Here is a 26,701-nt window from a genome sequence, read left to right as displayed (position 1 = left end):
GTCAGGAGTAAAAGCACAATCTTCTTTCCATTTAGTAGTGATTTTTTAACCTATCTTATTAATATTTTTACTTTAGGAAACTCATCAGTTTATTCAATCTCTGAATTTACTTATTATACATGCCAAAACAGATTAGAACAGTTTGTCACATAAACCCATGCAATTTATAAACCAATCACAGAAAAATAAAAATACATACTAAACTGTTAACTGTATTCTCAAGCTCGTGGAATTATGGGTGATCTTTATTATAATTTTCTACATTAAAAAATCAATATTAGTAGCAGTAATAATATTTTTTTAGCCAGTCAAATTTAGCAGGGGGGGTTGAATACCAATTTTGGTGACACTAATAAGTTGTGATAACCCACTACCATCGGACCAGCTAATAATATTTTAAAAGTAGTTAAAATAAACAAGACAGATTACTGATACTGAAAATGAAGAGGAGAACACAGGATAGGATGGTTCTTTACACTATGTCCAGAAAAAAAATGGTGTTACAAAGGTTAACAGTTGTGAGTAGCCATTAGCATCCAGTTTGGAAATACATATTTGGGTAGGGGTGGGGGCAAGAACAGGGTGGACAAGCAGGTTGACTTGTTGTAGGGATGGTGATAATGCTTTAGTTTGGAATATATCCTATGGAAGATTAGGATTGGAAGCCCTCTATATGGAGGTTGAAGCTTTGAGGGCAGGTGAACTGCCAGTGGAGTTATGGTAATATATAACAGAGGACAGGTTCTTGGAAGACACCATTAGGCAGGGGTTCAAGGAGAAAGTGGAGCCATTACAGAGCATAAGGAATACTCCCAGGGCCTGAGCATCTGTGCTGGGTGCTAACATAGTAGTGGAACTACATCTGCTGCCATTTGTGCTTCATTTACAGTAGAGCGAAGGTGTTCATAGAGACAACCTAAAATCCTCAACAAAAGATAAAGTTATATTTATTGTAATATTTAAGAAAGTATTGATTTGCTTTGATTTTGAAGGATTCCCAGTCTCTGTTGGCTTAGGTGCAGTATTTTTGTTTTAATATATATATCATGTTTGCAGTTTTAAAGCATCCAAGGCAGTGGTTCTTAAACTTTAGTGTGCTCCATAATCTTCTGATGAACTTTTAAAAATGCGGATTCTTAGGCCACTAGCAAGCAGTTCAGTGGTTCTGAGATGGAGGCCCAGGAATCTGCATATTTAATCATCATCTATGTGATTCTAATGCAGGTGATTTTTGGACCACTTTTTGAAAAAACACTGAGCTCAAGCAGAGAAAAGCTGGGTACTTTGATGCTAAAGAGTGTACTTGTCTTGGGAGTTCTAATTGTTTTTCATACTCAGTCCTTACTCATATGTACCTATGAAATGCTGTATTTCTATAAAAATAAAGTACAGTATATAGAAGTGAAGCATCAGTTGAGATAACTAAGTTAATGGTTTTTCAATAGTAAGTATTCTTTCTACACCAGTGTGTAAAGTTACTTGTTTTAAGGCACAACATGAGTATGAGAAGTTTTCTTTAAATTTCTCCATTGATATTTTTGATCCATATTATTTTTTATGTTAGATTTATATTTATTTTGTTGCCATTTCTATAAAGGAAATAGTGTATCTAGATTACTATGTAAATCAGATTTGTCTTATAGTCCCTGCTATAATCACTTCTTGCAATATTTTGTTAATTTTGAAAAATCCAGTGCTTGGAAACACCTGTCATAGATCTAAAGATTATTTGCCATATATAATTAAAATAAATTAGGGTCATACAGCTCTATGTACAAGAGCGATCTACATTGCTTAAGTTTTAGTAATTGACAGTTGAGAATTTCCTATTTTATGATCAAATAGTACTTTTGGCGTTCCTGTTTTTATTAGTCCTTGCTAATTACCAAAGCAGCAGGATTCCTATCTTCTTTGAGTAACATAAATAACAGTAGTGGTGTTAGCTGTAGCTATTCTGTCTTTATGTCTTCAAGGAGCATTAAGGATTGGATGGCTCCTGGACACCATTCTACATTCACCCCTACTAATTCAAGCAAAATTTTCTAAATTGTTCATCTTTACTTTAGAAGTAGTGATATACAGGAAGTTCACTAGCATAATGATTTTGATAATTTAAAATTTAGATTATCAAGTATTATGGCTTAGAGTCAGAGATCTTTAGGCCTCCTTTGAAATAACCATTTAGGCCAGTTTATTAGAATGTAAATTCCTGAAACAAAGGTCCAGGTTTTATTCATCATCACAATCCCCACCCCACAAACACAGTTGCATACAAAACCTAGCACAGAATCTTGCATAAGTGCCACTTTTACCTTATGTTTCTATAGCACAAGTGTGCTGACCTTTATAGTATTTATCGCTTACTAGTTCACTTGCAGTCTTTCCTACTAAACTTAGTTCCTTAGGTAAAACTCTGTCTTTTATCTTTGTATCCTTTGTACCTACCACCATGCCTTGTAGATTTAAGGCACACACAAAAAAGAAGATAATATAAATAATTTCAGATAGTTGAGTTTAACCTTTTTATATTCTTTTCAATTTTAACTTTTAGTTACAAATCTTTTCTAATAAATTTATGCTGTCTTCTTAAATTGAGTATATTAGATTAATTTTACCCTTTTTAAAATGATCCAAGTTATTGTGAACATCATTCTGTTTTTCTATAAGTAAAACTGTAAATAGTGGAGAATATAAATACTGTACAATACCTTGTCCTTAACTAACATTGGATAAATGTTTATTGAATCAACTTGCCTTCTTTTACTGTATACAGTGCATTCTATTTCTCCTCCTCTTATCTGTTACTCTCCCCCTTACCAATGCATAGGTTCCTACATATTAGCCCAAGATTTTTTTTTAAAGTTTTGTCTACAGAAAAGTAAGAACTAATAAGAGAATTAAAATGAACTAAAAATGAGAACTAATATTTTAGAGGATGTAATGTGTGTCTCTGTGTGTGTTGGTATTAAAAGATGGTAATAGTTTTATGTATTTGTGTATATTTACTTATATACTCTAACTTCAAAGATAAAAATTGTGCAACCCCAATATCAGCCTCTTAAATTTGGGAGGTGAGATTTGTGTTGGTTGCAAAAATCTAACATCTGAGAACCACTGTTCTAAACTATACGGATTCATTGTGCCTTAAGGGCAGATATAATAATGCCCATTCTTAAGGTTATTTTATAATATATGGCTAATCCCTATACCTTTAGAGGGGCATCTGAGTGTTCCCTATTCCCATTTATATAGAAATTTCTCTACTTACGAAGTTGTAAGTTACGAACTTATGAAGTTCCAGAAGACTTTTCCTAAGTCCTTTTGTTTGAAAATTCAAAGTTACACTAATCAAGTGATCTACTATACATACATCTATAAAGTTAACTTTCACAACAGAATAACAGATGTTGACATTGGTTCTGACTTTTCTCGATTCTTTCCATCTTTATTACAGTATGTATTCAAAGACTTTTGCATTTTGGATTAAGTATTTTTTATCATAAACATGTTTATAATAAGAGGCTGCTCCAACAACAGAAGATACACCATGAGCCACGTTATTTTTAGATATTAAGTTTAATCCACACATTTTGTTTTTTGGTTAAGTTGTACTCTTCAGGTTGTCCCAAGCCTTACAATGTATTATTCACCAGGTATTGGCATTTACAACCTTGCCATAGACCACTGGTTTTGAGCCATAGCTGCACAGTGGATTCTTTTGGGAAGTGTTAAAATAAATGACCATTTGCCACTCCAGGCCAATTAAATGAAACTTCCGGGTGATTCCAATGTGCAGCCAGATTTGGCAGCCAGAGTTGGGAACCACTGCCAGAAATCTAACAAATAATGCAGTTGCAGAGACTAAATAACTGCATTTGACCAACAAAAGGCTATTTGTTTGTGGTTAGTAGAGTTGATGTACTTTCCTCTAGTGCAAAGTTTTTTATCATATCCATAAAAATGCATGAATTAACTCATGAAGAGAGGCAAGTTAGTGGTTAAGAGCATGACTTTGACATTTGACTGCCAGGTTTGTGGTGTAACCTTGGAAAAGTTACTTAATTTGTCTCCTTCAACTTCCTTCTCTACAAAGTAAAAGATGTGCCTCAATGGGTATTAGAATTAAATGAGTTAATATTTGTAAAGTACCTAAAACAACATGAGGTACATGGGAAGCACTAATTTTGTTAAATATATAAATTAAAAAATAATAGAGTTGTAGCTGTAGCTATTATACTGCCTTGATGCATTTAAGGACTATAACATTGGATGGCTCCTAGAACACACACTGTTTTATAGTCTTCTTTTTCTTCTCTAGTATTAGAATAACTGTTCCTTTGGGGGGGGGGCATTTTGCTGCTTATGTTTCTAAGTTTTTAATATGAAAAGTCCAACCTTTTTAGCACATTAGAATATTGGGGTTTCCTTCCTCATTAGAGAAGTGACTATTCACAAAATGTTGGGTGTAAGATCCAGGTTTTCAAATTTTTTGTTTTCAAAAGGTTACCTGTTTTGGTTCTCAGGAACTGCTTCATCACCAAACACCTTGGTTGTCTTTTATCCCACTTGTAGGTGTGTCAGGATCAGGTGCTCAAGAATGCTGAGTAGAGTAGTCTGTGGTTTAACTATGTGAGACAATCTGATCCTGAACATTTTGTTTTAACATCGTAGAAAGCCAGCTGAACTTGTTTCTACTTAGGAATTTCTCTACTTACTTCAAGTTAGAGGAAATGACTTTTAAATGTTCTTCAGACTTGAATTTGATAATCCGGTCATTTATAGATAATGCATCTAGCCCATGTTTGGCAATGTGCCTAACTCAAAATCAAATAAGTTGTTCCTAATTTCTAAAAGTTCAAGACTTGTTTGTAGTGCTCAAATCTTTTTTTTTTTTTAGAGCCTTTGATGGCCCTCAGATTTAATGAAATATAATCATTATCTTGTAACACATAGTATGCTCATTTTTAAAAATTAAATTTATTGAGGTATTATCCATTTAAAGTGTATAATTACATGTATTTTGACAGATGTATGTACCTATAATTACCATAATAAGGTACAGAATATTGCTATCACCCGCAAAATTTCCTCATACTCCTTTGCTGTCAGTCTCTCTCTCTACTCTCAGTCCCACTGATCTCTTGTCACTATAGATTCATCTCCGTTTTTACAGTTTTATATATATAGAACAATATGATATATTTTCTTTTACATTATACAGCGGAACCAAAATAGTGCTTTGTTAATCTTTGATATCGTAACTCACAGGCTAAACTGTCAAAAATTATGGACAAGATGGCTGAACCAGCTGCTAGATTGTCTCAGAAAGAAGGAAAAGTTTTAGATGAAAAAGAAAAAAAGAAACAATCATAGATCGGGTGTACTTCCAAGGGAAAAGTGCCAGAACCTGCAAGAGATTTCTGTGGGAAGAAGTTGAGGAGCAGAACAAGAAAAGGAGCAAGGTATCAGCAGAGGTCAACCCGTGAGAGGCTTGGAGTCCAGTGAAAAGGGTAGATGGAGTGGTTTGTTTCTCCCTCCCTTACATCTCTGGCAGTCAGCAGGCTCCCGAGCTGCTGGAGAGAGAGCCTTTCTACCCTCACGAGTCCAAAAGCTGCTGCCACCAGTGAACTGGGAGCTTCTTAAGGACAAAACACCAGGCTATCAGGCTGTCCCCTCACCACAGACCTGAGCTGAGACAGCAGGCACTATATCGCTTCTCCACCACTCTGCATCTTTGTCTTCCCTACAGGGATTCAGCCCCTCAGTTTTCGTCTTGCTCATTCCCACAGAAACATTTCCCAACTCTGGCCCAGAGTACAGGAGCCACAGAGTACCAGTGGGTCCTGGGCAATCTGCATGACCCCAGAGCCTGGACATTCTGGGCAGGCTGCCTTCTGGAGAGAGGGATAGAGATGACCAGAGTGCTAGCTTTCCTCTATTCAGACTCTTTTTTCTCCCATTTCCCTTCCCTGTGACGGCTGTCAAGATAGACAATTGAACCAGGGCTCTCAGAAGCTGCTGCTTCCCCTCTACTGGGACTCCACAGAGAGGGGGCTCAAACCTTTCCTCTTAAAGACCTGCAGAGGACTAAGGGGTATCTGGACTGTGAGCTCCCTGCTCACCAGCCCTCCCTGGTGCTGCTTGCCCAGTTGCTCCACCAGAGTATGGTATACCCCAGAGCAGAGGGACATCAAACCTGCTTGAGCACCCCAGGCTACTCGGGACCAGCATGCTTCTCCCTGCCACACACAAGGATTGATCTTCGGGGACCCAGGGACAGGCCTGGGTCTGCATACCCCCAGGACTTGATCGTATTGCTTGGGGACACAGAGGGGAGATTTGTGAAATAATCCCAGGAGGTGAGGCAGCCTGCGTAGACAAAACTCAAAAGAGAGCACAGTATGGGTCCAAACCACGGTGCACTCGGGGAGCACCCCTCTTCCCATAGGAAAACCGTGCTCTCAGCCCAAGTCAGGATCCTGGATGGGGAAGCTCTCAGCCTGCAGCACCATTGCTGGGGAGCTCAGCTAGTTTGAGCTCCTGCCTGCCGGCAAACACCAGAGGGTGGGAGAAGAGTGAAACCTGCTCCAGACAGCCAGATTATGGATCTCAGACATCCCGTACCTCCCCAAGCAGAGTTTCTGGCTAGGTGGGACCATCTTAGCCCCTCCCTGATGGCTTTCTTGAGAAGGCTGGATGCAGACCTTTGACCATTACTGAAACAGCTACCTTACCAGCTTTTGTGGAGCCTCAGGGCAGGGTCACCCAACCCAGACCCACCCAGCCTCGCTTCTCAACTCCACTCTGCTGTGGTGAATTCACCTGGAAGTTCCAGGGCTCCACCCACCAAAAACAACACTGCAACTTGTTTCTTCTGGCAAGCGTGACTTACTGACAGGGAAGTCAATTTACACAATCCTTTACTGACTCAATCATTCAAGGTATGGTTGATTCTTACCCAGAAGTACCACCTACTCTCTCAGTGATTAAACTGGGCATGCCAGTATACTTCTCTAACTAATAAGAAGACCACAAGGCTATGGAAAGAGAAAGGATCTCAAAGAGCTCCATCCTCCCTGATCAAAGAGAGACAGGGAATCTGTCCACACACATAGTTGACGACGGCTACAGCCTACAAGCAGCTAGAAACCTTGAAAACCACCACACTAACGGAATCTATGGCCAAGGCATCCTAGACCCCTATCAAAGCACCCACAAGCAAATCCAAAGGTTCTTTCCCAACATATGCTACAGACATTCTCTTATGATTGAGGAGAGAAGAGGGAAAAAAAAAGCCCCATCTAAGCAAAAGAAAATGCAAAAATAAGAAGTGACTGCTGCCCCAGATGAGAAAGAATCAGCAAAAGAATTCTGGAGTATAAAAAATCAGTGAATTGACACCCCCAAAAGGGGACACCAGTTCTCTAGCAATGGACACCAACCAAAATGAAAACATTGAATGACAGATAAAGAATTCCATGTACGGATTGTAAGGAGGCTCAGTGAAATCCAAGAGAAAATAGAAAACCAACTGAAAGGAACCAGAAAAACAACTCAGGAAATGAATGAAAAATTCACAAAAGAGATCAACATATTAACAAAAAACCAAATGGAATTTCTAGAAATGAAAAATTAATTAAGGAAATATAAAACACAGTGGAAAGTTTTAAGAATAAACTACCCCAGGGAGAAAAAAGAATCTCAGAGCTTGAAGACAACACTTTTGAATTAACTCAGTCAAAAATGAAGAACAGAATTAAGAGGAATGAACAAAGCCTACAAGAAAAATGGGATTATGTAAGGTGGCCAACACTGCAGCTTGGGAATAATTGAGGAGAACTTCCCTGATCTTGCTAGAGATTTAAAAATCCAGGTTCAAGAAGCTCAACAAAACACACGGGAGATTCATTGCAAAAAGGCAATCTCCAAGACACATAGTCATCAGAAGTCCTGGGAGCCATGAAGTGAAAACATCAAGTAACCTACAGAAGAAAACCCATCAGGTTAACTGCAGACTTCTCAACTGAGATTTTACAAGCCAGAAGGGATTGGAGCTTCACCTTCAGTCTTCTTAAACAGAACAACTGCCAGCCTAGAATTCTGTATCCTACAAAACTATGTTTCATATATGAAGGAGAAATAAAGACTTTTCCAGACAACCAAACATTGAGGAAATTTGTCCAGACCAGATGTGCTCAGCAGGCAATACTCAGAACTGCCTTATACGTGGATCAGCACAGTAGACACCTACCAGTGTGAAGCTACCCATTGGAGCCAAGAGCTCTTAAAAAACAGTAGCATAAGAGGTGAAACAGGGCAATAAGATTTTCCCCAACAGGATGAACAGAACAGCAGCTCACATATCAAGTCTGTCAATCAAGGTCAACAGTCTAAATGCTCCACTCAAGAGACACAGGCTGGCTGAATGGATGGAAAAAAACCCAAGTGTCTGCTGTCTCCAGGAAACACATCTAACCCACAAGGACTCGTACAAACTCAAGGTGAAGAGATAGAAAAAAATATTTCATGTGATTGGAAACCTAAATGAAGCAGATATAACCATTCTTATATCAGATAAAATTGACTTCAAATCAATAGTAGTAAAGAAAAACAAGGTCATTATATAATGATAAAGGGAACAATGCTGCAATGAGCATAGGATTCAACAAGAAGACATAACAATCCTTAATATTTATGCACCTAACACAGGAACTCCCAGATTGATAAGGCAAACTCTACTGCATCTAAGTGAAGAGATAAACAGCAGCATCTTAATTGCCAGAGACTTCAGCACGCTACTGACACAACTGGACAGATCATCCAAGGAGAAAATAAACAAGAATCTACAACAAATTGGTCTAACAGACATTTACAGAACATTTAACCCCAGAACTATCGAATATACATTCTTCTCATCAGCACATGGAACATTCTCCAAGATTGATCATATCTTAAGCCACAAAACATGTCTCAGCAAAATCAAAATAGAAATCATACCATGTATCTTCTCAGACCACAGTGGAATAGCTAGAAATCAACTCCAGGGTAAACACTCAATTCTACACAAAGTCATGAAAATTAAACAACTTGCTGCTGAATGATAATTGGGCCGATAATGAAATTAAGATGGAAATCAAAAGATTTCTCAAACTGAACAATTAAGAGGGACACAAGCTACCAAAATCTGTGGAATTCAGGAAAAGCAGTCCTAAGGTGAAAATGTGTAGCCTTAAATGTCTACATCAAAAAGATCACAAATTAACAATCTAATGACACATCTCAAGGAACCAGAAAAGGAAGAGCAAACCAAACCCAAAGCCAGTAGAAGAAAAGAGATACTAGGGTCAGAGCAGAGGTAAATGAGATGGAAAACAACAACAAAAAATATATACAAAGGATCAATGAAACAAAAAGTTGTTTCTTTGAAAAGATAAAATTGATAGGCCTCTTGCTAGATTAACCAGGAATAGAAGAGAAAGGACCCAAATAAGCTCAAACAGAAATGAAAAAGGAGATATTACAACTGATAACACATTTTAAATAATTTTTTTTCCTTTCATCCCTTGACAGCCACTTAGTTTGTTTCCATTTCTTAGCTATTGTGACTAATACTGCAATGAGCATGGGATTGCAGATTTCTCTCTGATACACTGTTCATTTCCTTTAGATACATACCCACAAGTGGGATTGCTGAATCATATGGTAGTTCTATTAATGGTTTAACTTTTTGAGGAACCTCATTCTCATTTCCATAATGGCTTTACTAATTTACATACCCAGCAACAGTGTACAAGGGTTCCCTTTTCTTCTCATCCTCTCCAGCACCTGTTATCTCTGATCTTTTTGATAATAGCCATCCTAACAGGTGTGAGGTGATATCTCACTGTATTTCCCTGATTAGTGATGTTGAATACCTTTTTATATAACTGTTGGCCATTTGTATGTCATCATTGGGAAAACATCTAATCAGATCATTGCCTATTTTTTAATCAGTATTTGTTTTCTTGCTATTGAGTTGTATCAATTCCTTTTTTGATATTAACCCCTTGTTAGATATATGGTATATAAATATAATTAAATTGGCATCAGATTTATACTTAATCTCTTCTGTGCTTTGTATCTTTCAAAAACGAAAATTAGGATAGAGTTATGACAAAAATATATGTGCTTCTAAACATCAAATGATCCTGGCATGTAAAAATGCATGAACTTTAGTGCCACCTATTTATTTTTTTCACATACAAATTATTCCTTATCTGTTTATTGTTGTTACCAATAATTTCTCCTTGAGCTTACAGATTTCCCAAAAAGATCTATGTACTGTTATCAAAAAAGTTAGTGGGAGTGATTGGACTTCCAGCTGTAAGATTTTCTTTTGAAAATAAGGAAAAGTGAAAAAAAAATTTTAATAAGTTTGAAAAGTGAATTTCTAGAAAAATGCCTTTGAATCTATTACTTTTCTAAACTTTGTAACTGTTTTAGCTGAGTATGGTTGCATATTCCTGTAGTCCTAGCTATTTGGAAGGCTGAGGTGGGAGGATCAGAAGTTCAAGGTTACAGTGGGCAATCATCAGGCCACTGCTCTACAGCTTGGGTGAAACAGGGAGACCCTATCTCTTAAAAAAAAGAAAAAAAAGAAAAACAACAGCAAAAAATACCTTGTTAACTCTTATTTTGAGAAGAGTAACAATTTGGAAGTATTCAAAATCTGCTTTTGAATCACTACTACCCATTGACAGGTATCAACTGTGGTTGATAGCTTTAGTTTAGCAACTAATTTGATTTGTTTACAATGTTGGTGTTTTCTGTATTTTTTGAGCATGGTTACAATTTAAATATTGTATCTGCCATTAGCTAGGCACCATGATTAACTTCTGTAATTCATACAAGTTATAAATCAAAAGTAGTCTTTACCTTTCAATTTATACTTTCTAATGGGAACATCACACCTGGTTACAATATGTATAAATAAGTGACAAAGTACCATAAAGATGGCAAATTCATATATAGGAGAGTTTTAAGATGATTGATGGGAGATTGATAAACCCTCTTGAAGAAAATATGTATTCATTTATGTTTTGAAGGAAAGAAAATTTGCTATTCTTTATAGCAAGAGAGAGGTTAATTCATAGAGAAAGAGTAGTATCAACTCTAAAGAGATAGTTTATGAGTTCCATTGGTTTACTTGAGTTTGGAACTGTTAACAATCCTGTTCTTGAGGATATTAAGTAACAGCAAAAATGGATGACTCATTAACTCATTTCGTTATACTTGTTTTTTATGAAGACAGTTGCAATCAAAGTAATAATATCTTTATCACGAAATTATTAAGAATGGAACTCTGTCTTTTTAAATTAATAAACCTAATAATTGTCATTGTCTTATAAGCAGCAGCTCTTATTACTTGTGATATATGTTTGTGAAGGTGAGTCTAGTCAATGCAGTAATTATGGTATTGATATGAGACCAAGATTCAGTATGAAACCAAGATTCAGAATAATTTGGTTCATTGATTTCCATATTGAACTTTAAGTTGGCAACATTCATGTTTAAAATTATGAATTAGTTTTTCTAAATGAGTGTTTTAAAAATTTGAATATAAAGAGAATACAATAAATAGAAATCATGTTAATGTGAGCTTTTGTAAGATAAATGACTTTATATTTTGGACTAGGCAGAGCTTTAAGTTGGTTTTATAATTGTGTATTTGAACAAATGATTACTAATTCTTTCTCACTTCTTTTAGGTTGACCATAAAATGTTTATTAACTATTAACTTCAAATTAGGCTACAAGACATATATTTCTTAATTGTGCTTTACAAAAATATTTGAATTCTCTGTAGTTGGGCAAAGTGAAATGTGTATACTTACTGGATATTTTCTTCTCTATTCTTCTCTTCCCCCCTTGCATGCATGTGCCTCCCTTGCCTCCTCTCCACTTTTACTTGAAGACATGTTCATTATTTTCTAGAATGTTTGTAAGAATTGGGTAGGAAAATGTGGTATTAATCACAATGATTTTGAGTCATTCACAAGTGCCATTATGTGAAAATAAATCATAAGGCTAATTATTTATTGACAGTTCTGATTGAACTTGTATACTTAAACATTACTTATACTGTATTAACTAGACCTTTGGTACAGACCTCAGGAAGTTCTAGTTCTTGGTTTGTTTGTTTTTTTTTAATTTCAAAATATGACAGGGATATGTATGTTTTTGGTTACATGGATTGCTTTTGTTATGCTTGAGTCAAAGTTTTATAAGTGTGCTCATCACCCAGGTAGTGTTCATTGTACCTGTTAGGTAGGTTTTCACCCACTGATTTGTCTTTTGATAATGATAAAGTATTGTCCTTTTAAATAAGACAATCTTTTAAATATTGATTGACCTAGTTACTAAGTGATAACAAAAAATCTTTAGAATCATGTTCTAACATATTTTTTGTGTATGTAGTTTGACCAAGTTAGCAAAGGAGTTTTGAATATGTTTACTGAGCACTGGTCAACCTTAACATTTTTTGACTTTTAGAACCCAAAATCATAGATTATTTTGAAAAGTTTTACTTAAAGTTTAAATAACGTTATTTTGAATATCATAAAAACAAATAATGGGCTACAGTGAAAATAATTTTTGTTATCCTCTTTGTTTAATAATTTTATTTTTTAAAACACTTTAAGTTTTCAAGAGTATTCCAAAAAGTGGAATATTTTCATAGCTAGGCTAGCTATGTTTTTTGTTCAATTTTATAAACACCAGCCGTTTAACATAAGGTATACCTAGTAGTCAGAGTGTGATACATTTTTATTGAATAAATACTGGAATTTTATAAGCTTTGGGTTCAGGTTGCCTTACAATAGAACATAGGGAACATAACAGTTTCATATCGCTATTATAGCATCTACCACATTTTATTTACATGTCTTCTCCCTTTTCTTTGATGCCAGTGCCTGATTATTAACTTTGTTATTCTTTGTAGTGTTTAATGTGGAATATTTTTTCAGCAAATCTGTTGAAAGAATGAAAAGTTTATATGATTGCATTATTTATTAATATTTAAGTGTGCTAAACTTTACCAGTCACACATCAATTTTCAGTGTCAACACACTTTGAGTCTGCAGACTCTTTAATGTTAATGAAAACATTAAATTGAAGTTGTCTGCAATTAGTTTGAGTTGAGTGAACCTACAGAGAAATTTGAATGCTTCCTCAAAACTTCAGTGGAGCACTTCATTAGAAAGTATTTAAAGAGAAAACTAGAGGTCTTCTAAAAAGCTGTAGGGCAATACGTTTCTGTATATTTACAGTTACTTACATCTTATAGCTAGTAGAGTAATTATAGAGTAAATTGAGTTTCAGAGTATACAATGACATAGTAAAGACTCTAAGAATTTATAATAGATGCCTTTGGTGTGCTACATAACATACCTTTTGTCCTCAGTTGTTGTAGTCAGACACTGAGCTCAGTCACCAGCCCTGACTTTAAATGTGTGCTATTTTCTTTCCTATGTTCCGCCTTTCTCCCCCACTGCTGGAGCCCAGTGGGATTATCCCATTATTCAGTGCCTAAATGCAGATTTAGAAGTGTGAATTGTTAACATTTCTCAATTAACTGGGGATAGGAACTTGTAGATAAATGCTCCAGGCTCCTATCCTTTATGTGCACAATCTGGAAGCATTCTGTATGCTTCCCAGTTGCCCACAGCAGCAACCTCAGTAATGCATCTTTGTATTAGCTTTTTCTCTTTCCTTGTTTTTCTCCTCACTTCTTTACTCCTGTTTCCTAGGATCCTCTCCCAAATAAACTACTTGTACCCAGGTCTTTGTCTTAAGTTGTGCCTTCTGTAGAATCTAAACTAAGAAGTCTTACAGAAAAGAAATCTGTTTGTATTAAACATAGCTTTTCCCAGATTTATCGTAGAACTTTTGTTTGAATGACTCCTATTAATAACATCTAATACATTTATGTATTTATAATATGTACATTATATAAAAGAGTGAAACTTACAAGTTCAAACAAAGGGCCTCCTAGAGTTGAAGATACCGATCTCAACAAAAGATAAAGCACCTTTAAAAGTACACTATACCTTAATGAACCATTTAGTATCAAATCTAATAGGTAAAGTCAGAAATAGTGTTATGAACCATCATAGCTTTATGAATAAAGTATCATTAATCAAAATACTGTTTCAAAGACTTTCTGTAGTTCTTTTTAGAGACCAGGTAAATAACTAGATCTGAAAGATGTTGCTAAAATGAGGAATTTTTATTTAATAATTTAGAAAAATTTTGTTTGCTTGCTGGTTTTTAGTGAACAGTTATTGCCAACCTGAGATATAACATATTGAGAGCCCTGTCACTACACAAATATTAGTGATTAATGGAAATATTGGTATATAAGGACATAACCACCTCAAAATTAAACTTTCCATTCCTTTCAGGTTTGAAATCAGTATTCAGTTTTAGACTGAGACTGATACATGGGAACCTTAACTACTGAACAATGTATATAATACTTGTGAGGGTGTTCGTGTATTTATTTCTCTTTCTTGGTCAAACTAGAGGCCTAATAGTTTGATTTTCAACTCAGTACTTACTACACTGTGACCTTACCAATAAATGGAATTATTTGGAAGTTTTCAAATTTGAATAGATGTGTTGGTGGTTACGTTTGAAAAAGAATTTTAGTTTAATTATTACTCCCAAATTTTGCTGCTCTGTTTATATTTTTAAGTTTATGCTGTCATCAAATAATTGCCTACATTTCAATATGGGCCAAAAGAACCTAATTCTTATGTCTAAGGACATTGAATGAAACTACTCTGATAATTTTTGTTTACTTTTTTACCATTACAATTGTGTTTCTGTTCTTTATTTGATCATAGCATTGTCTTACCTTTCTTTATTATTCATCACAGTGATGTTTCAGATTTCATATTAAATGTGATGACTTAATTTTTTTAAAAAGATAGTAGCTGGCCAGATAATGTAAGCTTATGATTTTTATTCAGAACATATAAAGGCTTAAAACTTTGAAGAGGCTTCCAAATTAATTTCTTTTAAGGGAACATTTTTGCCCTAGGATTACAATTTTTTAAAGTACAGCATGCCTAGAGGAAGTCCAAGTATGTAAATAAAAGTTTACTTTCTTGCTAATTTATATTATCATCTCACCTACCAACCCCTTTTTACTATAGGGACTGATAGGATAAATGTGTAGAAATGCAAGAAAATAATAGGCAAGAAGCAGGCTTACATGTTTTCACTCTGCTCCTACAAGGTTATATTGCCCAATGGTAGCAGGAAAATTAATGTTTGAATGCCCAGGCATAATTGTCCCATACCAGCATGTCTTTGGTTTATGAACTAATAACTTGTATGTACAGTATCTGCTTGTATTTTACCAATTTTTTTCAGCTTCATACATGTATCTTTTTTAAATGGTAAAATTTATTTGATTATTAAGTGATCACAATTAAAATGATGCATCCCTTTATAAAAAGGAGCTTTTGAATATATTTAAAACTTCATGAAGTTTATGTCATGATTTTGCTCATACTCATCTTTAAATAATTTTAGATTATGGCAAAACTTTCAAGAGCCTGACACGTTTTAAAGTAAAGTTAACTTAATTCATTTATTTACTTGTTTTTAGTGGGAGATTTTGATAAGATCTGGCGAGAACACTGCGAGGATGAGGAAACGCTTTGTGAATATGCTGTGGCAATGAAAAATTTGGCAGATAATCATTGGGCAAAAACTTGTGAGGGTGAAGGTCGTATCGAATGGTGTTGTAGGTGAGTGTTTTTATGAACTAACATTTTTGGTTTTTAATGTATTGTTGAAACTCTTAAATCTAAGTAATGCTGTGTATAATTCATTGTACCAACATAGAAAAGTAGAAATATTATAAAACAGATGATGTCTTTCAAACAACTTTTCTCCCTCTTACATCACTTTCCCCAGGTTTATTTCGTTCATCTTTTTTCATCAGAATGTTTTTCTTTGAAACAACTTTTAATTTTCTGTTTTAACTTTTTAAAACTATGGCTTTAAATGCATTTAAACACTAACACATTTAAAATATAAAAGATTTAACACTTGACTCATCATTAATAAGTTATAGAAATTTCTTTAGATAATTATCTATATTTGGATTCAAGTAAAAGTATTTTTCTATAATTTAAAATTTTAAAACATATTTAAAGTTTTAAAATCCTGATTTTTTGATGGGCAATTCAAGGTATTGCAGTATGTATATTGACTTTGGATAATATTCCAGTATTTATATTGATTTTGGATCATGTTTATTTTCTCGTAGTGTAGATTCTAATGTTAAAAACATCTGAAAATGAAACACTGCTGATAGCAGTTATCTCAGTTATCCCAAGGTGGTATACTATAAATTGTGAGAAAAGATATGTATATTGACTGAATTTAAACATGAATTCCCTAAAACAAAGCATTATCTTTCTGCATGAACAGTAAGTTTATAACTTCTAGTTTATATTTTCTTTCAATTACTTTTTATTGAAAATTTTTGTTTTAATCTCATTTTTAAAGTTTGTAATAATGGATGTTTCATTCATTCAAAATATAATCCAGAGAAAATAAGTATTTAGCATGATTCTTTTATTTATTCATTTAATAAACAATATTTAGTAATAATCTACTTTGTAACAGTTACATTATGGGTACTAGGAATCAAAATTAACCAAACTCACAAAATTCATGCTCTTGTGGAACTTACATGGGGATGAGAGGCAAGAAACAATATATTAATTAAATCTATACTAGGTCAGATAATGGTAAGTGAGTGTTAAGAGAAAAATAAAGTAAGGGAAAATAAAACAATTTTAAGTAAGGTAGGGAGAGAAGGTCTTACTCTAGTGATAGGTACAAAAGACATGAAGGAAGTGAGAGGGCAAGCCAGCCATAACAAGTCTATAGGACTTGAGGCAGAAGCATGTTGTCATATTTCAGAAACAGCAAGGAAACCAGTGTGGCTAAAGCAGAATGAGAAGGGGAGAGTGGTAGAAAATAAGACAATAAACAGCTAGCTAGATTTTGTAGGATCCTGTGGACCATTGTAAAGACAATGCTTTTTATTCTGAGTGTGATGGGAAGTCATTGGGTGTTTTGACATAAGGAGTGACAGGATTTTATTAACTTTATACAATGTGTCAAGAATTCATAAGAATTATTAATAATTGCTGTGTTAGCCAGGCTTTGTGGCTCATGCCTGTAGTCCCAGCTACTTAGGAAGCTGAGGTGGGAGGATCGCTTGAGCTCAGGAGTTGGAGGCCAGCCTGGACAATATAGTGAGATCCTGTCTCTAAAAAAGAAAAGAAAAAATTAATTGCTGTGTTAAGAATAAACTATAGGAAGGGCAAGAGTGTGAGTAAGGAGAACCCAGTTAGGAGACTACTGTAATAATCATAGCACAAAATTATAGTTACACAGTTTTCTTGGTGAGTAAGTTGGTAGACAGGACAGTCTACTAGGATTAATGTTTAACTAAGTATAATGATTCAAGAGAGAAGTCAGGGAGATGGCAGTGTGTTATGGTGATTTGATGATATATAAGAAGGGAGTTGAAAATACGTGGTAGGCAAGAGTAGTGAGAAGGTGGTAACATCAGTAGCTTGTGGAGTCAAAGAATTGTAGAGTTCGAGAACTAAATGAAGGTGCTAGAACAATAGGAAATGGATTGCGTGGAATTAAATGTTTGGTTTTAGTTGCTTGTTGCTAGAGGAAGATGGTTATAGATCTGACTGTTCTTCAGAATATACACTTTCTTCCTCAAGCTAAGAAACACAAAATGAAGTGCACTACTGAACCGAATATTTCCCTTGTAACAGAAAGTAATAATGTAATTCATTCAGGAAATCAGCACTATCACTGTTTAAGATCATCAGTCTTGGCTTTTTGCAGTACTGCTTTTAAATTAATATTCCAATACAGGCAAGCCCTAAAATTTTATTTCTTAAATGTACTTTGATATGTGGTATTCTCATAAGAGTTTTTGCTTGTTTCTACTTGAACAATGAATCTGCCTTGTACTTCACTTTTCTTTTTCCTTTGATTCGTGTTTTATCAATAGTTATTAATATTTTATCTGTGAGATTTTAAGTCAAACTGCTGGACAAAATTAATAAGAATTTAGGTCAAACTGCTAAAGAACAGTGGCAGAATATGGTAAAAAAAAAAAAAGAAGTTTTTTTTTTTTTGACTATGGGAAGTAATCCTAAGAGAAGTTGTATAATATCTTTACTTAAAATTAGGTTGGAGAAAAAGGCTTTGAAACAATATTAAATTTTGAAACTTGAGTCATATACAATTCTAATTTGGGTTATATATATAATTCCTTTCTCATTTGATAATTGTAAAAAAGCAATGTCACTTTGAAAGCTAAAGTGGGTTTAAAAAAGGGTTGGACAAAAGTTTATTTCCAATTAGTTATACTTAAAACTTTATGTGAATGTGGTATGTCAGTAAGGTAGAACTTACAGACATTACCCTGCTAAGATTGTATTGACTATTTATTTAGCTGGAAGAATTCAGTGTAGATTTTCCTTAAACAGAATGATAAAATTTTATATGTAATGTGTGAAGTATTAAAAATCAGGAAAAAATACATTATAACAGTATAGCTGTACTTTCACTAAAGGAATTTGCCTTTTTTAACTCTTTACACACAGAGAAATAGATAATAAACACAAATCCGCAACTATTGGAAAATAAATTGCAGTTAACATAACAGTTCATCCCTAAATCTATCAGCACACATCTCCTAAGAATAAGGAAATTCTTCTATATAACCACAACACCATCATCACATTAAGATAATTTTCTAATTTTCTAAAATATCTAGTTTGCAAATTCAGATTTTTCTGTCTCCAAATATATTTTGTAGTATATAATTTTTTTTTCTAAATCCAGTCATGGCTCCTACATTGCGTTTGTTGGTTACATCTCTCTAGGTTCTTGTTTTTGTTCTTTATAACATTGAGTTTTTGAACAAATGTCAGTTGATGTGTAGAATATCCCACATTCTGTATTTTGTGATTGTTGATTCAAATGTTCTATATATCTTTACTGATTTTTCCTTGTTGGCTTTTTAATTCTTTCAGTTACCAAAATAAATGTTTTTAAGATTTCCATTTCTTAATTTTTCTATAATAATTATTTGGCACTTTAGAGATTTAACTTTTCCGTTGAAGTTCTATTTTCATCTATTTGATTTGTCTTTTTCTCTATTTTCAGAAAACAGATTTATAATAGTTACTTTAAAGTCCTTGTTTGCTTATTCTAGTATGTTTTATCTGTGGATCTGTTTCTTTGGCTGTTTTTTATTTTGGTTATGGATCATTTTTTCCTGCTTTATTGTATGTGTGGTAAATCTTTTTTTTTTTTTTTCTTAAACTTGGCATTGCTTTTAGAAGAGATTGAGATAAATATTATTTTTACAAGGAGGGCATGTCTTTTTCTCTGGCAGGTAGCTTGGATGAAAGACTGCACACTTTGATCCCATCGGGAGTTGAGCTGGATTGGAGCTGGATTACCTTTTTAGTTTCAATTCACTTCCTGTTTTAAATGCTTTGAGAGTGGATGAATCCTGTTCTGTGTATAGCACAGGTGCAGCCCTCTTGCAGAACTTGGGACCTAAGCCTAATCTTTTCTCCTTTTTAGTCCCATTCCCAGCCTCCAAGACTGTTGCTTACCTTTACATACTTGTAAAATAGACCTGTGAGGGAATCAAGAAGAGAATGGGGAAAACTATCTCTGCATTTGGGTTTTGTAAAGATTCCAATCTGTCATACCAGCTAACAAGCTGTTAGAAACTCTGCTGCTTTCCTTTAATCCAGCAGAGTCCTTCTACCCTGGAAGACTTGATCTGCTGCTGCTCAATGCACCTGTGGCCATGATCCCTTCTTATTTCAGAAGCGCTTGTTCTTGCAATTTAGTTCCTTTAGACCACTTTGCATCCTCAGCTTTCATGATTTCTTTTTAATATATTACTTTTTAGATTGTACAGTATTTTTTTTTTCTATTTACAGCAAAACCAGGGAGCTGTTCTGATTGTCTATATCCTAATTCCAAACTAGCTTTGTGTCCTGCATTCAGGATTTATCTGATTGTTTTCTCATGGTGCCATTTATTTAACTATTTCCTCAATCTTATTTACTTCTTGTAAGCTGAAAGTTGGACTAAAGGTTTCATTCAGGTCAAATATTTTTGCAAAAATGTCTATTAGGTGAAGTTTTGTACTTCATATTGTATTATATTAGTAGGTTCTTATTGTGAAGTGTTCTACCATTCGAGGTGCTAAATATTGTCATTTGGTAAGGTGGTACCTACTGGACACTTCATTGGAAACTTATGTTATCCCTTAAAACTAACAAGTAATGTGTGGAGTGACATTTTGGCTTGTGAATCAGTTTATTAACTAATATTTCATTTGGAGTTACAAAATAATGATTTTTAAAATCGTATCGTTCCTTGGCATTTATTAGCTAGCATTCTTTTGTCAATAAGAGCTGTCCTTTATGAACAGGGGATGATTGCATACTTCAGAAAGGCGGAGTAAAAATATACATATATATGTCATTCTTTGTTTAGTTATGAATTTTCACAATAAGTAATTGGTATAATAGTTATGATTATGACAAGTGAGTTTATTTTTAGAATATCACTATAACCTCATGAATTTTTATTTATTCTATTTTTCTGTCAGTCATCGATTTTTGCTTGTGTGTGTTCAAATAATACTGTATCAGGCAGTGGGAGCCTGGTCAAAGATAGCTTTTGTGTTCTAACATCACCTTTGAGTATTTTCTTGTTATCTGGTACAAGATGAATCTTTACTTCCCTGCCCAAGACCTAGAATCAAACTGTTTCTTCAGAGAGTCCTAGTTTTTCTTAGTGGGAAATGGCATTTAGAAAGTAAAATCTGGGCACTAGATGTGCTGCTGGGTGTGCTTTCTGCTGTATCTTTTTGGGGAAAAGAATTAGAAAAAACAAATATATATATTATATATCTTAAATATATATTATATATAATAAATAGTCTTATGTGTCAATAGTTTTAAATTCATAATTAATATTTTCCATTCAAATTTAACATTAACAGATTTTTGCTTAACTTCTTTGTTTTATATTTGTATCTCTTCTGTTACACTGAAGGACTTAGTTCTGAACAACATTAACACATTTTCCTTTTCCCACTGTTTACATAAAATGGCTTCAGAATTTCAGTAATTTTACTTCTGCAAATAAAATAACTAAATGAAATTTAAGATTTCACCGCAGTTCTTTTGTCTTCAGAACATATCCCACCAAGGGTCAGAATATTGTGTTAAAAGTTGCCTGAAACAGTTATTTTCTGTGTGGTTGTATTACTAATTTACTATATAGTTGATTTCACTTTATTTTCAGTTTTATGGAGTTTTTCTCTTATTTTAATTTTGAGGAATATAAACATTTGCATGGTTCAAAAGTCAAAACTTTATAAAAAGTGTATCAAAAGGGGCTCCCTTTCATTTTCTTCATCCACCCCACCTCCTGTGGGTAACCATTTTCATTGGATTCTTGTTTATCATACTAGTGTTGCTTTTTGCAAAAATACTCAAATTCATACACACCCCTACATGCACATATGTACATATACTCCTTCTTATCTCTGTAGGTGGTATCATGTTATATACTCTGCTCTTTACCTTTCTTTTTTACTTAATATATCATGGAGATCACTCCATTTGTTGTTGTATTGGTTAGGAATCTCCAGAGAAACAGAAGAAATAGGGTAGGTATATGTATACGTGTGTATGTGTCTGTGTGCATAGTAAGAGATTTATTATAAAGAATTGTTGCATACAATTATGAAGTCTGGCAAGTCCCAAGAGCTTCAGGGTGAGTGGGCAAGGTGAAAACCCAGGAGAACCAATGGTATAGTTCTAAAGGCCAGCAGACTCTAGACTTGGGAATAGCTGATGTTTCAGTTTAAGTCTGAAGGCAGGAAAAAGCTGATGTCCCAGTTCAAAGACAGTTAGGCAGGCAGGAAGAATTCTGTTTAAATGTTCAGGGGAGGGTTAGCCTTTTTGTTCTATTCAGACCTTTAACTGATTAGATGAGGCCCACTCACATTAGGGAGGGCAGTCTGCTTTACTCAGTCTACCAATTTAAATGTTAATCTCATACAAAACACCCTCAAACACTCAAGATAATGTTTGATCAATTATCTAGAAACCCAGTGGCTTAGTCCAGATAATAAAATTAACCATCACAGGTATATATTAATAGATATCTTCCTCATTTTCATGAGTTGTTTACAAACTCTTGCTGTTACAAATAGTGCTGTAATGAATAACCTTGTGCATGTTCATTTTGTATTTCTGGCATTGTATCTTTGTAGATTCCTAGGTGTGGAATTGCAGGGTAAAAGAATAAATGCCTATATGATTTTGTTAGATATTGTCCAATTGCCCTCCATGGAGGTGGTATCATTTTATAATTCCACCAGCAAAAAAAGAGAGAGAGAAAAGGTATATCTGTTTCTCTATAACTTCAACGGAATATATGTCCCACCTGTTGAATTTTTGCCAGTCTGATGGGAACTGGTATCTCTGTGTGGGTTTATCTTACATTTCTCTTGTGAATGAGTTTGAACACCTTTTCACATATTTAGGAATCATTTGCTTTTGTTTTCTTCTGTGAATAATGTGATCATGCTTTTGATTCTTTTTTCTCTATTGATTTTTGATCCGTTTTTTTCTTGATTTTTTTCAGGGCTCTTATATAATTTAAAGATACATGCTCTTTGTCTTTAATTTTGTTTATATCTTTTGCCATGCAAATTTTTGTTTTGCCATGCAGAAAGAAAGTTTTTGTTTTTACATAGCCAGATATATCAGTCTTTTATTACTTTTAGATAATTGTCTTAGAAAAGCTTTCCTGAGTCTCAGACTATAGGAATTACTATTTGTTATTCATTCATATTTTCTCCTAGTATTTGTATGATTTCATTTATTACATTTAGATCTCTGACCTATTTGGAATTAAGATCTGGTGTTTGTTGTGAAATATTGATGTACCTTTTTCCCCCAAATAGCTATCCACTTGCCAACATCATTTATGAAAAAGCTCACCTTTTCTCTAGGGATTTGACTTGTCACTTACATGATATACCAAGTTTCCCCACATAGTTCTGTTTAGGCTTTCTGTTATGTTCCATTGTATATAGAATTTATCCATGCCTAATACCACTATGTTGATCATAAAGACTTAAAATTGTAATGCTGTTCTATAGCATCTGCCCCCCACCTCTGCCCCACACCATTCTTCTTTCTGAGTTTTCATGGTTTTTCTTGCCTTTTTTCCCCCCATATATATTAGAATCACCTGGTCCAACTAAATTTTAAAAATTACTTTTATTAGGATTACATTAATTTTTTATAAGTTGGAAAGAATTAACATCTTTATAATGTTAAATCATCCTATCCGTCAAAAAAAGGTATGTTTTACCATTTGTTCTAGTCTACTTTTGAGTCAGTAGTGTTTTAAGGTTTTTTAGTATAGTGGTTATGCCCATTTCTTGTGTTTATTCATAGGTATTTTATCATTTTTATTGCTGTTGTAAATGTGATTTTCCATTCCATTATGCATTTAGGTGCTGCATAATGACATTTTGTCAATGATAGAAATAATATAGACCATAGGATGGTGGTCCCATAAGACTATAGTACCATATTTTTACTGTACCTTTTCTATGTTTAGATATAGAAAGACTTACCATTGTGTTACAGTTGTCTATGGTATTCAGTATGTTAACATGCTGTCAAGGTTTGTAGCCTAGGAGCAATAGGCTATAGCCTACGTGTGTAGTAGGCTATACCATTTAGATTTGTGTAAGTACACTCTGTTATGTTCCCACAACAATGAAATTGCTTAATGACACATTTCTCAGAATGTAGCCCCATTGTTAAGCAATGCATGACTATATATTCTAACAGACTATTGTTTGTGTATATGTGTATACATATATATATATAGAGAGAGAGAGAGATGCTTTTGATTTTGTTTGTACATCCTACTATTTTACAGAATTTTCTTACTGTTTATATTAGTTAATGATTGATTTTCTTGGGTTATTTAGATATCCATTATATCACCTATGAATACAGAAAATATTATTTTTTCATCTCCCATCTATTTGACTAAATCTTTTTCTTTTTTCTGTTACATAGCTGTGCTTTATTCATTTCACAATAATGTATGTGGTATGTCCCCATTCAATAAGTTGCTGGCTGGCTGCTACATGAGGGCTGTCTGGAAAAGTCTCCAGCCATGTAGTATGTTCTCATTATATTCACAATGGCTGGATACTTTCTGGACAACCCTTTTGTGTGTGTGTGTGTGTGTGTGTGTGTGTGTGTAGTGTTAAGAAAGTATTCACCAATTTGTATTTTATTGAGTGTTTTATTAAGAGTGGGTGTTGAATATTGTTAAATGACCTTTCAGCATCTATGGAGATGAATAAATGAGTTTTTTCCTTAGATTTATGAATATAGTGAATTATATTAATGGATTTTCTTATGCTGAACAATCCTTGCATTCCTGAAATACACACCAATTGGTTGTGCTGGATTCTGTTTGCTAAAATTTTATTCCATATTTTTACATTGCTATTTAGAAGTGATATTGGTCTGTATTTCTTTGTGTAGTCTTTATCAGATTTAAGTATCATTGTTATTTTGCTCCCTGAAAATGAATTTGGAAAATTTTCCTTTGTTTCTATGATTTTGAACAATTTAAGTAGTTGGGGATTTTCTCATTTGTATCCATGGGATTTTAATTTATAGAGGTGACTACATGACAACACAAAGAGGTCAATGCCATTGAAAGAATTATTTATTACTTATATTTCCTGAGAAAAGGGGGCACACCACACCTTATAGGTCTACAGAGGAAGCACCAAATTTGGTCAGGAGGCAAAAGCAGGAGCTAAAAGAGAGCCTAAACCAGAGCCTTTATTGGAGTTTTCACAGGAAAGGAAAGGCAGGGTAGAGTAAGCAGTTTAGATTGACTAGGTTGAATAATTTTGGTGGGCTTTGTAGCATGGGAGCTATCCCTTGTTGTCTGATACATGGTCCTGGGTTGATTTAAAGTGGGGGAATTACTGACTTGATGTGCAAAAAAATCGTTTTATGATTGGCTTGCATACAAGAAGTGTGCTCCCAAGTAAGTTTACCACCTTTGGAAATCAGCTGGCCCTGGGAGAGGCAGTCTCTCTCTGGATCTGTAAGCGTGTCCTCCCAATTGCCTCCAAAGATAGCAAAACATCCTAAGATGCAGAAAATAAAAAACATGATTAATACAGGAGTTATCTGGTTTTTGAAGGTGTGGCAGAATTAATCATTGGACTGGTGCTTTTTGGTGAGATACCTATGATAACTTTCTCTATTTTGTCTGTAGATTTTGGGTTTTTTTAAGCTTTTTATTCCTACTAGAGTCAAATTTAATACATTTTCATATATTACTATAATTCTATGTTTAGTATATTTTCCTAGAAAAAAGTTATGAAAATTAAATAACTTGTTTTTGTATTTGTTGGTCCTCTTTTTTCCTAACTCATTAATACATCTCTTCCTTTCTTTTGTTTTACTTTCTTTTCCTAATCCTTTGAGTTGGTTGGTTGTTTAATTTTATTCTTTTTGTTTATATTGATATAAATACTAAAGGATCTGAATTTTCCAATTGCTATTTTAGCTGCATTCCTTAGATTCCGACTTGTTGTGCTTTCATTTTTTTAAAGAAATTCTGTGATTTTATTAGTATTTCCCCTGTGACCCAAGAGTTGTTTTCTTTTTTTTTTAAATTTATCGGTGAAATGGACTTTTTGTTTTAGTTAATTCTAGTTTTATTGCATTGTGATTGTATAATTTTATCTATTTTCCTTTATGGCTCTTTTCTTCATGACTTAATACATGTGTTACTGAACAATCAATAGTGTCACTGCCCAATGTGTATAGGAGCCAATATCATGCATGACCTTTGAGAAAAGAAAAGCTTTATTGCAAGTTGACTGGCCAGAAGATGGGAGGAAATGCTCAAATCTGTCTCCCCAAGTTGGGGGCTGGGTCAGGTTTTATAAGCATAGGGTAATGAGGTGTGATCTGATTGGATCTTATAGTGAGGTGATGCCAGGAGGCATGTTCAGACTGGATCATGCCAAGAGGTGATGCCATGGCTCGATCTGTTTGGATCCTGGATCCCACCATGTAGTGTCCACTTTTTAATTCAGTCCTTGCTCCTGGGTCCAAGCACTTAGGTACTACCAGTGGTTGCATGCGTGGTTCATCTGGGCATGCTCTGGTTACATGACCTTCATCCTGGGGTCCATGGCAACTGAAGAACAGCTCACCACTTTAGTCTGGTGCAGTTACATGTGTATGTGATAATTTTTATGAATATTTCATTTGCACTTGAAAAGCAGCTGTACTTTCTATTATGCAAAGTTCATCTTTAAGGTAAACCTTACGTTCTTTAGGGCATCCGTAACCTTACTTTTCATTCATTTAATTGAGAGTGGGGTGTTAAAGTTCCCTGTTGTTAGTTGTGTCTGTTTCTCCATACATCTTATGGAATTTCTACTTTGAAGATGGCTACTCTGTTAAATAGTACATAAATATTCATAACAGTTA

The 26,701-nt window shown here is 34.2% G+C and overlaps 1 protein-coding gene across 1 annotated transcript in view; it reads left to right on the top strand.

Moving 5' to 3' along the window:
• SAMTOR (S-adenosylmethionine sensor upstream of mTORC1) overlaps positions 1 to 26,701 on the top strand; it is a 90,303-nt gene that overhangs the window by 4,347 nt on the left and 59,255 nt on the right. The window contains exon 2 of the mRNA XM_069461918.1: positions 15,655 to 15,796. Within this exon, the coding sequence (XP_069318019.1) occupies positions 15,655 to 15,796 (142 nt within the window). The remainder of the gene's footprint in view (positions 1 to 15,654; positions 15,797 to 26,701) is intronic.

The sequence above is a fragment of the Eulemur rufifrons genome, chromosome 29 (genome assembly GCF_041146395.1).
Source record: "Eulemur rufifrons isolate Redbay chromosome 29, OSU_ERuf_1, whole genome shotgun sequence".
Taxonomy (NCBI): Eukaryota; Metazoa; Chordata; class Mammalia; order Primates; family Lemuridae; genus Eulemur; species Eulemur rufifrons.
The sequence above is the reverse complement of the archived record's forward strand: the minus strand, read 5'-3'. Positions and strand labels throughout refer to the sequence as shown.